The following is a 14,060-nucleotide window of genomic DNA, read 5'->3' as shown; positions in this document are numbered from 1 at the left end:
GAAATGAATGTTAGATGGCTCTTAAAATTCTCAAATAAAAATATATCCTGCAGCATCTTCAAGAGAGAAAAAAATCCCACCTATAAATGGACTGGGTTCAAGTTGTCCTTCATTATCGTGGAATGCCTGAGTTTACAGTTTGTCTACAAAACCCAAAACCACATCATCCTAGATAGGGTAAAGACTAGTTTTGTCTTGAAAACAATAAAATTAAATGAAAGAATACAGACACATTTAAAAATGAAAATTATATGCTTTAAAATGTTTGAGAATTTAAAATGGATGATAATTACACAGTAAACTTTTTGATATTCCGTTTATGAGGTCTAGCTTTTTGTAACAGTAAGTTTTGCCACAGGTCTAGGTCGCAGTATGTAGCTTCATTTGAGATCCTCATACAATCTATAATAATGTGATTATAAATAAATAATAATTATTCATGTGGAGCAATTGTCTCTATTGTTTGTGTCATGCATATATTAAGAAAAAAGCCTAAACATTTCCTTGAAGACAGTGTTTGTTTGTATGCAAGTTTCTTGAATACGAGTGGCTAGTGTGGGTGTTTTGTGCTGTATCCTGGCTACTGTGTGCTGTATATTACAGTATGAACAGCGTCTGTATCTGTGCCTATATGTGCAACAGGCAAAATGCCAAAAGAGTGGAATTTTGCTTGTTGTTGCACACGGCGTCTCAGTTTGCTTTGAGGGGATTTATGGAAGTAGCAAGTAAACTTTAGAGGGGCAATAAAAAATACCTCTCACAGGGAGAGAAGAGTGGATGAGTGAGAGAGAGAAAGGGAGAGGGGGTAATGTTAACCATTAATGAGGACGTACAAAAAAGAAACCTTTGTACATTTAGAGCATGGAATATACGTTACACTAACTCAAAAGGATAGAAGACATTGGAATCCTTTGGCCCAAAGATTTAACTTAAATGGGTTAGCCCAGAAATGTCTAAAAAGCAAGAACCATGGAAAACCATCATGTGTTTTTTTTTTTTTTTTTTTTTTTTTAAATACATGATGGTGATAATATATTTTGGAGTGAACTATATCTTGTTAATCTTAATTTCTGTGACATTGTAATATAGCATGATAGCCTAAAAAATACTGGAAATGTTTTAATGCACAAATAGCTATTCCATAGAGGGTCAAGTAAATTCATATACAGTCTAGCTCTTCCTGACTGTATCTATACGAGTACTATATACAGTTAATGTGAGAGACAGGTGCTAAATCATATGTCGCATGCAAACCAAAAGGGAATGCAAAGTTTGCTTTGTTGCAACACAAATTGTCACACAGACACACAAGATAATATACAGTTTTAATTAGTGCACTTTAATAAATTTTAACATACAAAACAATATAACCATTATAAATTAACTATTGTAAAGTATAAAAATCACATCACTGTAAACTTTTGCAACTCTTTTAAGGTTTTATTGACCAATGAGCATGTATAGGAGATCATGTCTTCAAATCCCTCTATCTGCTTGTAGAACAGTAACTTCTCACTTTATTTTCCCCATGTCTTTCTGTAATTCAATTGGAAAGAAGCTTTAAAATATTAATTTGCCCTGTTGATAGGTCAACAGATTCACTGCTGACAATCACAGAATGTATAATTTAAAAAAACTCAAGGTATAAGGAGTAGCAACTTTGGACAAATCTATATCCTGAAACAAAAAGTATGTCAAATGTAGCACATCTTTAAAAGACAAACATTGCTGACGACTCCTACAAGTCATTAACACATATCTGGCAAATAAAGCCACTAAGTGACAGTGGCGCTTTGAAAAAGCCCTTCTTTTTTTTTTTCTCCCAGCAAGCCCAAGTCTGTGTGTAAATCAAAGAGTCTGAACAATGTACAGCAGATCACCCAAAAATAATATTGTTAATGCAGATGCACTCCAGTTTCAAAGATAATTATTATTAGCTCTTATATGTCTATAAAAAAAATTGTGCAGAGTTATGTGCACAAAAACCCCTGGGGTATGTATATGTTGACTTAGGCAAATGCACAACACAAGCAGAGCAAATATCCATAAGTGTCCCTCTCAGTGTAAAAATATTTTCCTGTGATTGTATGACAGAGAATGAGAGAGTGCCAGCTGCTCTCCATTGTGACGGGATGAGGAGGAAAAGCTCTGGAATGTACAATACAAAAGGCTAGCTTGAGCCTTTGAACTCAGGTTCCTTTAGACTCCCTATGTCTTTCCGTCTTCTTTTGTGCTTTGGGGTCAGTGGGTTAGAGAGGTGGAGGTCACTGTCTTATGATGCTCTCATTTGCCATCCTTCTCTACTCTCAACATCTCCCACACACAGTGCAGTGATTACCCACACAGCCCTTACCTCCTTGAACTCCTAAATGTCCAGGTTTGCCTACAACAGACAAAGCTGTCATTAGAATTCCAGACATTCCAAGTCACAATCATAAAGACTGTTCCTGAAAGCACAGTGTGGTTCACTTCCATCTGGCATATCTGACAACTGCCTGACAAGACACGTATTACGGACATTCACATAAATAAACCTGTCTTAATTCAACTAATTAACTTTACTTTTACAAGACAACTGACAAATTACAAGACACATGAAATGTTCTATTTTGTTGAGAAACTTAATGCCTCACCTCAGAGAGGGGTTTCCCTCTTGTAAAGTGCTGCACTGGTAGGCCCTTCAAACTGCAGCTTAATTGCCTGTTTGAGATTCAACTGGGGGTTAGTAGTTGTCATGTTAAACAAAGTCTCATCATGTAAGGCACTTGGAGAAATAGATGAAAGATCAATGGTTGGAGACATGGATGTCATTTGAATTCCACCCCAATCATCTTTTTGTGCATAGGATTGGAAGTGAAAATGTGGGTACCCCGAAGGGGGGCATTCCCTAATTTTTGTTTGTCGAATTGGGCCCTCTTGGTTTGGCATCACCCCTAAGGAAGTCATAAAGGAGTTCCACTTTGTATCTACTCCTGCAACTTTTTTGAGGTTCTTCTCCATCACATCTTCTGTGATGTAGATAGTTTTAGGTTTTAAGAGTATGTTGCTATCCCCTGATGATCCAAGCCCTTTTAAGGGTTTGTCTGAATCCAGCAGTTCTGTAAATGTACACTGTTCATTTGTGGGACTGCCCTTGGGAACAGACATTTGATTGTGCCTAGAATCTCTGCCCTGAAGACTGGCAGGATTGGAGCCAGGTAAAGGCAAAATGGATGGCCGAATGCGGCAACGAGGAAGTGAATGCTGTTGTATCTGCTGGATAAAATTTACGCTGTCAGCAGGCACAGTCTGATCTGTGGCCAGTGAGTGGCAGGTGGAGGAGGAAGTCTGTGAGGCAGGCATGGAATGGAAACGCTCTGCAGTAGAAGCTGGGGAACAGGAGGCAGAAACTGAGGCTGAAGATGTAGAAGATGTGGCTGGGATTCCATCAACACCCACTTCTCCAGAACTAATGGACGCTTTGGTCTTGACAATGGCTGAAAAGTAAGAATTGTTGGGAGCATCACTAGGTGTTAATGGTTTAAGACCTGAGAAGGGCTTTGCACCATAGCTCTCCAAAAGTTGCACAATTGTGAAATGACCTCGTTTTCCTGCTACCTTAACTGGGCTACGACCATATTGGTCCACATGGTTTGGTTCTGCACCTTTCTCTAAGAGCATGGCCACAATTTCAACATGCCCCTCCTGAGCAGCAATACTAAGTGCTGTGGCAACCTGCTGTTTGCAAGCCAGGTCTACATTAAGACCTTTAGCCCTAAGGAGCAGCCTGCCAGCAGCTGCATGACCTCTCCATGCCACAGAGTGCAAAGGAGGCCGACCATCAAAATCTCTGGCATTTGGGTCAGCTCCATATTTCAGCAATAGTTCAATACCTTCCAGGTCTCCTTGCCAAGCTGCTACATGGAGTGCAGTTCGCCCTTCTGCATCTTTTGACTCCAATGGGACACTGCCTTTTTCTATGAGTAGGGTGGCCATGTCTAAACGTCCCTCTAGGACCAACAAATAAAGAAGAGGTCTTCCTTCAGCATCACGGACATCCGTGTCAGCCCCTCTACGCATCAATAACTCCACAATTTCCTGATGTCCCTGCAGAGCAGCCGCACTGAGTGCAGAGTGGCCATCATATGCACGATGATCGATGGGTGACTTACGGTCTAGAAGTAGCCTGACTATACTGCAGTGCCCTTCTTGTGCTGCTAGAATTAGAGGGCTCCGACCCTCTACATCAAGTTCACCCACATGTGCCATGCTGCCTCGCTCTGTCAATATTGCACACACACTTTTGTGACCTTCACAAGCTGCAGCATGCAATGGAGTCCAGCCCAGGTCATCTTTGTGATTCTCATCCAAACCCCTGTCCAGCAGTGCTCTTACAACTTCAACACTACCCTTTGCTGCAGCCAAGCAAAGAGCAGTGCGGCCTTCTCCATCAATGCCATCCACTGCTGCCCCCCAAAACAGCAAATGGTTAACTGTGCCAGCATGCCCCATAGCTGCAGCCGCAAGAAGAGGAGTGACAGCAGATGGATGACATCCAGAACTTTCATCTACGTCAGCTCCAGCTTCCAGGAGGAGTTCAACTACTTCTTCATGCCCTTCATAAGAGGCTAGTAGTAAAGGTGTCATTCCATCTCGGTCCTTATGTTCTGGATCAGCACCTCGCTCCAACAGAAGGCTTACAACCTCTCCATGCATTCGTCCTCCAGCTGCTGATGGCACACACAATGCAGCAACAGACAAAGTGGTACGTCCATCCCCATCTGCAAGATTCAAATCAGCCCCAGCATTCAAAAGGATCTCTACTGCCTCTTTGTGACCCATGTAGGCTGCAGCTATTAGTGGAGTACGTCCATCACTGTCTGAGCGGTCTACTTCAGCCTTATGATCAAGGAGGGTCAACAGAATTTCCTCATGTCCACCCCATGCTGCTGCTCGTAAAGCTGTCCGGCCATTTGAATCACATCCATGAATCTCTGCTCCTGCTTCCAGAAGTAGACGCACAGCTTCCTTGTGGCCACCCCATGCAGCAGAGCGAAGAGCAGTCCATCCCTCACTGTCCACCTGCTCCAGCAGGGCTTGTGCTGTGGGACTCTTGCTCCTTTGCTCTTGCACCCACTCCAACAACAACTGTAGTACACCAACATGGCCTTGTCTGGCAGCAAGAGTCAATGCAGTCTGTCCCTGGTTGTCGTTTAGTAAAGGGTCTGCTCCATGGCATAACAGCAATGCTGCTACATCTATAAGTCCAGCATGGGCTGCAGCGGCTAATAAAGTCCGTCCATCTGATGGGTCTGTACGGTTCACACTGATTCCACTGTCCAGAAGTGCTCTCACAGAGTCTTCCCTCTGTAATGCTCGCCGAACTATCCTGCCTTTTCCTCCAACACAGTGAATCCTGACACTGGAGCTTTCATCTGGGCAACAGCTCGCAGGGTAAACTCCACTTCTTATCAAGAGTTGTAGCACATCTTGCTGAACTAATACAGGTGTATCACTAGAAGAACAGTCTTTTTTGGCACCATTAAGAGCTGGAACTCCAGTCCATAGCAACCACAGTGCCAGGAGGACTGGTTCACCTTCATGGACTCCGCTGTTGAGGAGGTGGTAGGCCAGCTGGCAAGTCTCCTCTGTACTCAAACTACTAGCTCGAAGAGAGAGGGACATGGCCAAAGAAAGGTGACCATCCTTCACACAACACAGAAACTTCTGTGTGCAGTATTTAACATCAGTTAACCATTCTGCAAAGCTGTTATGAAAGAGGAGTTTACTGCCCTCAGGCCCATCTACAAACAGAGATGCCAGAGCCCTCATCTGTGCTTGGAAGTCTCCAATCCCAAAGTAGAAGTCACGGCTTCTGGCAATACTGTAGAGCTGCTCAGCTGTTAGTGGTTGTGGGGATGCCAAAAGAATATTCAGCAAAGGCCTAATATGGACAAACAGCCTTCGAGGAAAGAGTCGCTGACAAATCCAAAGGTAAAGGCCATTCAGTGTGCCAGGAATGTCACGAATTTCTCTAAGTCCTACTAGACCATGTGCAACACCATCTAGTACTCGCTCTAGAAACAAGAAACAGCCACCACTTTTGATGTGCAAAAGATTAAGCATTTCAGCCGTGTCTGGTTTAATTTGTCTTCTCAAAGCCCCGTCCTGGTCAAGCCTCCTCAGGATATATTGCTGTACATCTCGTACAGTTGCAGGCTTTCTTAAGTCATCCAGACACAACCTCCTAAATCCTGCAGGGTAAAAAGGAAGAAGATAAAATCAGAGCAGTCTACACCAAAAAATTAGATAAAATAAGACAAACAACTGTTAAAACATCACAATGGGTTTTTTAAGGCTACAAAATTAATAATGAAATTGCCTAATGCAATAAAAAAACTGTGTGTGATGAGTGGGGTGGGGCCCAGAGCCGTGGGAACGGAGCGAGGCCGGTGGAGTGATTTGGAAATGAGCGACGACTAGTCTAGTTAATTGTACCTTTTACATTTGTGTAATTCCAAACATGTTTTGCTACTACTACATAAGTTACTATACCAATTAACAACAAAAACATTTGTCGGAATAATTTAAAAATGTTTTTAGCACTCTGCGCAGTTGTTTCTTTCCAGTCTTTAAATCTCATGGGCAAAGGTAAAACATGATTGTCCTTGAGGCTTTCCAAGCCAAAGTTAAGGACCTTGCATTCAAATGTGTTTTTAAAGGCAGAAATATACACACAACTAGTGCACAATAAATTGTAGTACCATAATGCTATACTTCAGAAGCCATCCACAAGAGCTAATGAGTGTGTGGGACCCTCATCTCACAAGACCAATTCATTTCATCTAGTAATAAAACAAAAACTACAAAGCCATAATATGTTGATATAATGACAAAAAGAAAAGAAAAAGTGTTAAGCTGTATGTTTGTAAGTACTGAATGTTTGGGTGGCCTTACAAGTGTGGATACCATTATTAATTTGTTACTAAATGGGTTTCTAAACACAAAATAAAGTCCCTGTACATAGTCTTAACTAAGATGAACAATGCACAACACTTCAAGAAACCAATAAAGCTAACCATCTCACATTTCTTTGTGCTTTTGAAGTGATTTGTGAATAGGCTGAGAGTGTACCTGAGAACATCTTGCAAATGGCTTTGTTTTGGCGGCGTGCAGAGCAGACCAGGAAGATCCAGGGGGGCAGGAGCTGTAGGTATTTCAGCAGGAGCTCTGCAATAGTCGAACTCTGAGTGGCCGCAGATTCTGATATTGAGCTTTCTCCAACTCCATTATCTCCACAATACCCAAAGTCCAGTGAATCAACCACAATAAACACACTGTGAGCTGGTGGTGTAATAGACAAGAGGGGTTCTAATACTGCCCTAAAGAAAAATGAGAAGGAGAAAGAGGTTAAAATAATAATAAATAACTAAAGGCATACCCTAATGACCACTGCTGGCATAATTTTATTTTTAACCACACAGACATAAGTCTTCTAAATTGAGTCAGTCTTACCTGTATGATGCTGTTAAAAAATCGTAAGTTAATCAGACTTACGACAGGGCGAGAGGTGGGGTGTTTGGGAGTTTGACAGAAGAATAGAGGAAGGAGAAGGAGGGACATATTTCTCTCAACAACAGCAAGCTAATTAGGAATTCAATCATTTTAAGAATTGGAAATAGGAAAGACATGTCATCACATATGAATGAAAGTCAGTTCAGAACTAAAACAGAGCTTATCTGTGAAGGAAATGAGTGCATACTGTAAATGCAGCGTTGTTTTGCACAGAATGCAGTTATGTGAGGGATTCATTTGGAATAAAATATAACATCCTTTAAAAACCATACAATGAACTCCCAGCTTTTTAAATCTGTCTTATACTTCGATCTTTCTTTCTTTTGGCCATTTCTTCTGACTTGAGGTGTGGCTGCAGAGGCACTGTGACTCAGTGTTATGGAAGCTCAGTGACGGTTTCAGTTGCTTCCAGGGCATATCAATAGACAGTGAGAAGGTGCTGCTTCCTTATCAGACTCACATTCACATATCTGTTTTGCTCTTATCACTGACACACTTCACTCACTGTATTATTGCCTTTTTAATCAAACACTAAAATGTAATTTAATTTATGCTAATACACTTTCATTTACCCCAGTTTAATATGCAGGCAACTATAAACAACTCATAGGTTTAATTCCCAAATAACGGAGGTGCTCTCTTAGTTTGAGCATCATGATACTGTCTAAAAGGTCCTGATACCTAAATCAATTGCAAGAGGTTGGAACAGGGCTATCTGTTTGAATGTAGTAATGGTTAGAGATTCAGACTCATAACCCAAAGTTAGCAGGTTCTGAGTCTCGGTAACGGCAGGGATTGTAGGTGGTGGCAGTGAATGACCCGTGCTCTCTTTCACCTTCAATACCACGACTGAGGTGAGCAAGGCACCGAAACCCCCAAATGCTCCCTGGACGCCACACCAAAAATGGCTGCCCAACGATCCTATTTAAACTTACAACACATTTAGACTATTATTTTCCAATAAATTAAAATATATTTATTATTTTCATCATCAGTGACTCGAAGTCTTGTTTTAAATTACACAATTGTAATATATATTCCATATTGCATAATCAAATGTCTCACCCGTCGTACCCATTATTTTTTTCAAATTTTCACATATTTTTTTTTTTTAACTGCTTTATTTGGCCCATTAACTTTTTTTTAAAAAACTCTTTACTGATTTTATTTAATCGCACAGAGAAAATAAATTGAAAAAGAAAAACACTTTACCCTAATGGAAACGTTGCATTCTATTTAGAGTCATAACTTAAATTCTGACAATATTGAATATTAACACTTGTATTCTTTAATAACATAGCATTTTAAACAGCAGTAACCTTATTTTGTCAATTGAACTTCCTGTTTCATACTCCCGCCATAAAAAATATAATCATGTCATGTTTATTGGTTTCTTATCTCCAATACGTGGGCTCACATAATTTGTTGAGCTAATGCCCTTTTAACATGCTCACAGATCACAGCTTGAGCCGAACAACCTAATAAATAGATAATTAATTCCTAACTCTACAAAGACAAGCTATGGGCTTGTCTTTAACCCCAAGAATGGCCATGTAATGGTCAAACACAGAATGGAATTAGGAGCTCAAACCTGAGAGAAGAGTTATTTGACACTATTTATACTTCAGTAGTGGACAAGATGAAAGGTTTAGGGGTTTGGTCATGGTCAAGCAGCTGAAGGTTACAGGATTTACAACCAACCATTGATTCAGCTGGAATCATTTGCAAGTCTTCACTGACAAAATCAGATGAAGTGCAAACTTAAACCGAGAATAGGTTTCAGTAGCTATACTTTGCTTGGCAAAACATATAGCGATTTAATCTACTTAAAATACAATCATCTTAATGGAATTTTCTGTTTAATAAAAATATACCTCGACTACAAAGCTTTAATCTGACAAACAAGTCATAATTATTTCTTTATGACAGAAGTTCATGTCCTGATAAAATAAACTGTCCTCATCATTGCTTGTCTTTTAAATAAACAGTGTTAATGATAGCCTATGTACATCAGAGAGCATGCTGAATACAGTACGGACTGACACTTGCATTTCACCCCTGAACTAACCCTTAATACATTCTCTCACCAGGACTAGAGAAAAACATCACAACAGTTTGTCAGCATGTGTAAAGCAAATGTGGAATGTGTGCCTGTACGTCAGATCTGTAAGGGAAAACTGAAAGGACTAACGTAAGAGCAAACTCTGAAAGATAAAGCGAATAGTGAAAGTTGTCAGTATGGCAACCTCACAGAGGGACACAAACTAGTGGCACAATTCTCTGTTTTCAACACCTTTTTCCCCCGATGGTTGTTAATAGCTTCATCCATCTCCACTGAACACTGGACTATTGTGATAACTGTGAATAGGCCTCATTATTGTGATGAGAGGAATAAATGAATAAATATATGTGGCAGAAAAGCAGAACAATAGCCACTTTTCCTGCTTTTGACAAAGTCTTTCCGAGGGGTATCAAAAGAAAATATGATGGAAGAGAAGAATATAGGGAGTGGGAGGGTTTAGTAGGAAACACTAAAAGAAACCTTGTTTAAGCAAGATGCCACTAAGTGCATTTACATTGACAACAAACATTTAAAGCATCAGCTTACTATAAATAACCAGAAAATGCAAGAAAGTGTGTTTACTTGATTACATGATGTTTTTTTTCCCCTCTGGCTTCCTTGTCCAAATATTACACAGAAACGCATTAATTTTTAAAAAAGGCTAAGAAAAAGCAGTGTGGACTATATTCAAAACAAGAGTCTTCTGCAATGACATTGTATTTGTTACACAAAACATCATGAATTGAAAGTATAATTGATTATTTGATCTTTAAAATTCCATGTTAAATGCTAAAGTTTTCTGGAGCCTGACACTGTTAAAACAAGTCATTTAAAGGCCCCACTGAAGTGTCATTTTCCTTGCACAAACAAAGTGAAATACAGAGGGAGTGTGTAAGGTAGACCAAAGGCTTAGCTGTGTAACATTTGGGATTTCTCATAGGAGTAATGCTTGGAGAGCAAACCTGAAATACTATAGAATTGAGTTCAAAGGGATCTTGAACAGTGTGCGATTTGTTGCAGAGCAAAAGCAAGAGAAAAATCTGAGAAATTCAGAAAAAAGGAAAAAAAGTGGTTTTTAAAAAGTACTGAAATTGTGCATTTTTAAGATATGAAAATCTATATTAAAATGTAATATTTTGTACAGGATATTAAATGTTTTTTTTTTTTTTTTTTTATAAATGACTAAATAGTTACTAAAAATTAAAAAGTAATATAATGGCAGTGTTGAATATTTTTTCTCAGGATATTCCATTGATACTTAAGGTTATTGAAACTAACCTGAAATTAATATAATGTTTCTAACGTTCAGAGGGAATATGCCATCTAAAAAAAAAGGAAACTCTAAAACTCATTGCATTGTGATGTACAGTATGAACGGTGACATATATACACCAACCTTTTAAAAGTGTTATCAGGTTCTCTTTGGCAGTGGAGGGGCTCCAGGACAGCAGCAATTGCAGCACTGCTTATCGCTTTCACATAGTTTTGTCCTAGAAGTGCACTTTCCTTCAGCTGTTCAACCAGCCCCAATACGAATCTCCATACTTCAATACTGCCTGCATCCTCTCGCTGGCAATAATGCCAGGCCAAACACCGTGATGCCAAGCCTGCCCCTATGCATGCTTCCGACTGGGGCCAAACCAGTTCTGTGAGGAGGGCCGTCTTACCCGTGCCTGGGCCCCCAGTCACTAGGACCCCTGGAGAGACACGGGCCGTTCCCTCCACGCTCTTTGTGGCGTCTCGTGCCTCTAGGCATCTTTGTAGTTTCTCGAGGGCCCATTCACGGCAGTTGAACCGCCGGCCCTGTAACAAGCTAGGTAACATGCTCCTCATCTGGCCCTCAGGAGATGAACACGGACGGACCATGAGGATGTATCCTCTTCCATAGTCCCTAATAGAATACGCAAAGCAGGTGGCTCTTGGGATCTCTCTAAACAGCTTGCACTGCAGTTAACACAGAAAGGGTAGTGGGGTTAGTTTGGGTTGTATGCAAATGTTTGCTAGCGAAAGGTTCCTGGAATGGAGAATCAGAGAGAGTGTCCTCAGATGACTGTTGGCTGCAGGTGTGGTTGTATTTTGCAATCCTGTATGTCCAAGTCATGCTGCTAGTCAGAAGCCCTGTAAGACAAAACAAACATAATGCATGAGGAGAAAGGTGTAATTCGGCCCAAGTTTAAAAACTTTCTCTAAACCAGTTTAATATGCAGATACAAGTCATAATCATAACAATAACTTTCATAAATAAAATGAAGCTACAAGTGCTTCAGAGTTCAGTATATAAAAAATCCGGAATAATTCAAATAAAATAGAAGTGAAGAATTTAAAAGGAAAGTACAAGCTTATACAAAAATAAATTGGTTGGCTAAACAGATTGCGTTTACGTATTGGTTGTGCCAGTGTTGCTATGCATTACTGGTCAGGATGCAGATAATGTTTTGTTGTACCCCTGTGTTTGCACTAATCACAGAGATTAATTACTGAATGACTTACTTTATGAATGATTTCTTGGCTTAGGCTACTGTAATGTAAAGCTGATGCGATCTGATGATGCTGCATTTAGCCAATATGCTCCAAACACGTGGAACCTTTCTGGCTTTGCCATGAGATGTGAGATGGAAAGGTTGAGAGAGAAATAGAAACAGAAAGAGGGGTAGAAAGTATCTGTCCCCTGATGAATGCGAGAGCTCGGAAATGCAAGTGAGTCAAGATGCTGACCCAGCCCTCAACTTAAACTGTCCTAAGCAATAAAGAAATAGTTCAAGAGAGTGAAAGAGAAAGACAACACAAAATCCTACCTTTGAAATATGCTGTTTCGTGTCTTTCCTTTATGTTTTCTCCATGGCAGTGTTCAGTCTCACCTCAAACACATTAATCTCTCTTCACGTCTTTCTGTTGCATCATTCATGCAATTTTTTCCTACTCACAGGTCTTATGGTTTTGCTGGCCAGACTGAAATCTACTCCTCCTTTCATATATTCTCCATGTCTCCCAGCTGCTCACCGGTTTTTCTGGTCCTTTATCTCCTCCCCTCCTGCTCCTTAACATGTCAGAGCATGAAGTGAAATAGCTGACTAGAAGACAGAGAGAGAGAGAGAGAGAGAGAGAGAGAGAAAGAGCATGAGTAAGGGAGGAGTTAGGGTTTGGGGTCAAAGTTTAAACACAGATGCATGATGTCATATAGTGTTTCTCTTTCTTGCTTCCTTTCCTTGTCTGTAGTGCACATTCTCTAAAGAGAGCGAGAACTCATGGACAGAATCCAGATTGTTGTTCTAAACATACCTCACATGTGTGCAATTTATTAGAAGCCAAAAAACTAAACAGAAGTGCCTTCAGTGAACAGTAACCTCATTACAAAAGATACAGTGCTGACAGTGTATTTTTTACACCATGTCTAAATCAACAACTAATCAACTAATCAACAACATATGGTGGGTGGGAGGGTAGTGGTTATAGATACAGGCTGTCTGCCTAGAGGTCACAGGATCAAATTGTTACGGATTATCCATGAATCCTCTAACCATTGCGCCCTTGAGGGAAGTGCCCAACCCAAGATTGCTCCAGAGGGACTCTCCTTGTAATTACTATACTGTGGGTTACCTTGGATAAATGAGTCAGATGAATAAAAAGTAGATAAGTAATATATGTGTGTTTAAACTATGTCAGCATGTGCGTGTGACACAGGGATGAAAGTTTTTTTCTTAATTGCCCTGAATATATTTGCTGGCTTTATAGTCTTCTAAATATATAAAAATGTTTCTTTTGATTTTCAGTCATTTTATTTCCAAAAAAGACTATGATTTTGCTGCTGATGACAGATTAACATGAAAGATATTTATTTATTTTACACACACACACACACACACAAACACACACACACACACACACATATATATATATATATATATATATATATAGCTGTTACTGTATTTATTATCCCTCACCTGCCTACAGTTGTGACAAACGACACTCTTATGTTTTCTTCTGTATTAGAATAAATGGGCAGTTTACATGATGCAAATATAATAAATGCAAAACAGTATCAACAGCAATATATAATTCTTGTATACAAACTATAACATAGTTTATATAACTTCATATAAATCAAGAGAATACATAACATATTTGTGCATTTCATTTTTATTTTTTTTATTTTTATTTTTATTTTTACATGTAAAAGGTGATTAAAATGTGAAGACAGAAGTTGAACTGTGCTCAGAGGACAAGGCAAGTTCAGGTCGAGGCAAGTTTTATAGGGGCAAGTTGTCACATGTTTTAATGTTTTAATTTTTTATTATCCTCTTTACATTTTTGCTGTGTCAGGAATTGCTTTGTGTTTCATATATACATATACATTTGGCTTGCATTAAAAAGTATTTTTTAAAGAAGAAGAAGAAAAATGAAAGAAAACAATATTATGGAATAAAATGCATTGCATTTATTATGC

At 39.6% G+C, this 14,060-nt stretch overlaps 1 protein-coding gene across 1 annotated transcript; it reads right to left on the bottom strand.

Annotated features, from left to right (window-relative positions):
- Nucleotides 1-1,313: 1,313 nt before the first annotated feature.
- On the bottom strand, nucleotides 1,314-12,679 carry LOC128019925 (ankyrin repeat domain-containing protein 50-like). Its single transcript, XM_052606289.1, has 5 exons — nucleotides 12,412-12,679; nucleotides 11,013-11,734; nucleotides 7,114-7,361; nucleotides 2,634-6,233; nucleotides 1,314-2,383 (listed from the first exon to the last, which is right to left on the bottom strand). Exons 2-4 carry the CDS (start codon nucleotides 11,480-11,482, stop codon nucleotides 2,635-2,637), a joined length of 4,317 nt encoding a protein of 1,438 aa, XP_052462249.1. The 5' UTR covers nucleotides 11,483-11,734; nucleotides 12,412-12,679; the 3' UTR covers nucleotides 1,314-2,383; nucleotide 2,634.
- Between the last annotated feature and the right edge of the window lie 1,381 nt (nucleotides 12,680-14,060).

Source organism: Carassius gibelio, chromosome A9 (genome assembly GCF_023724105.1).
Source record: "Carassius gibelio isolate Cgi1373 ecotype wild population from Czech Republic chromosome A9, carGib1.2-hapl.c, whole genome shotgun sequence".
Taxonomy (NCBI): Eukaryota; Metazoa; Chordata; class Actinopteri; order Cypriniformes; family Cyprinidae; genus Carassius; species Carassius gibelio.
This window is presented reverse-complemented; position numbering and strand designations above follow the sequence as displayed.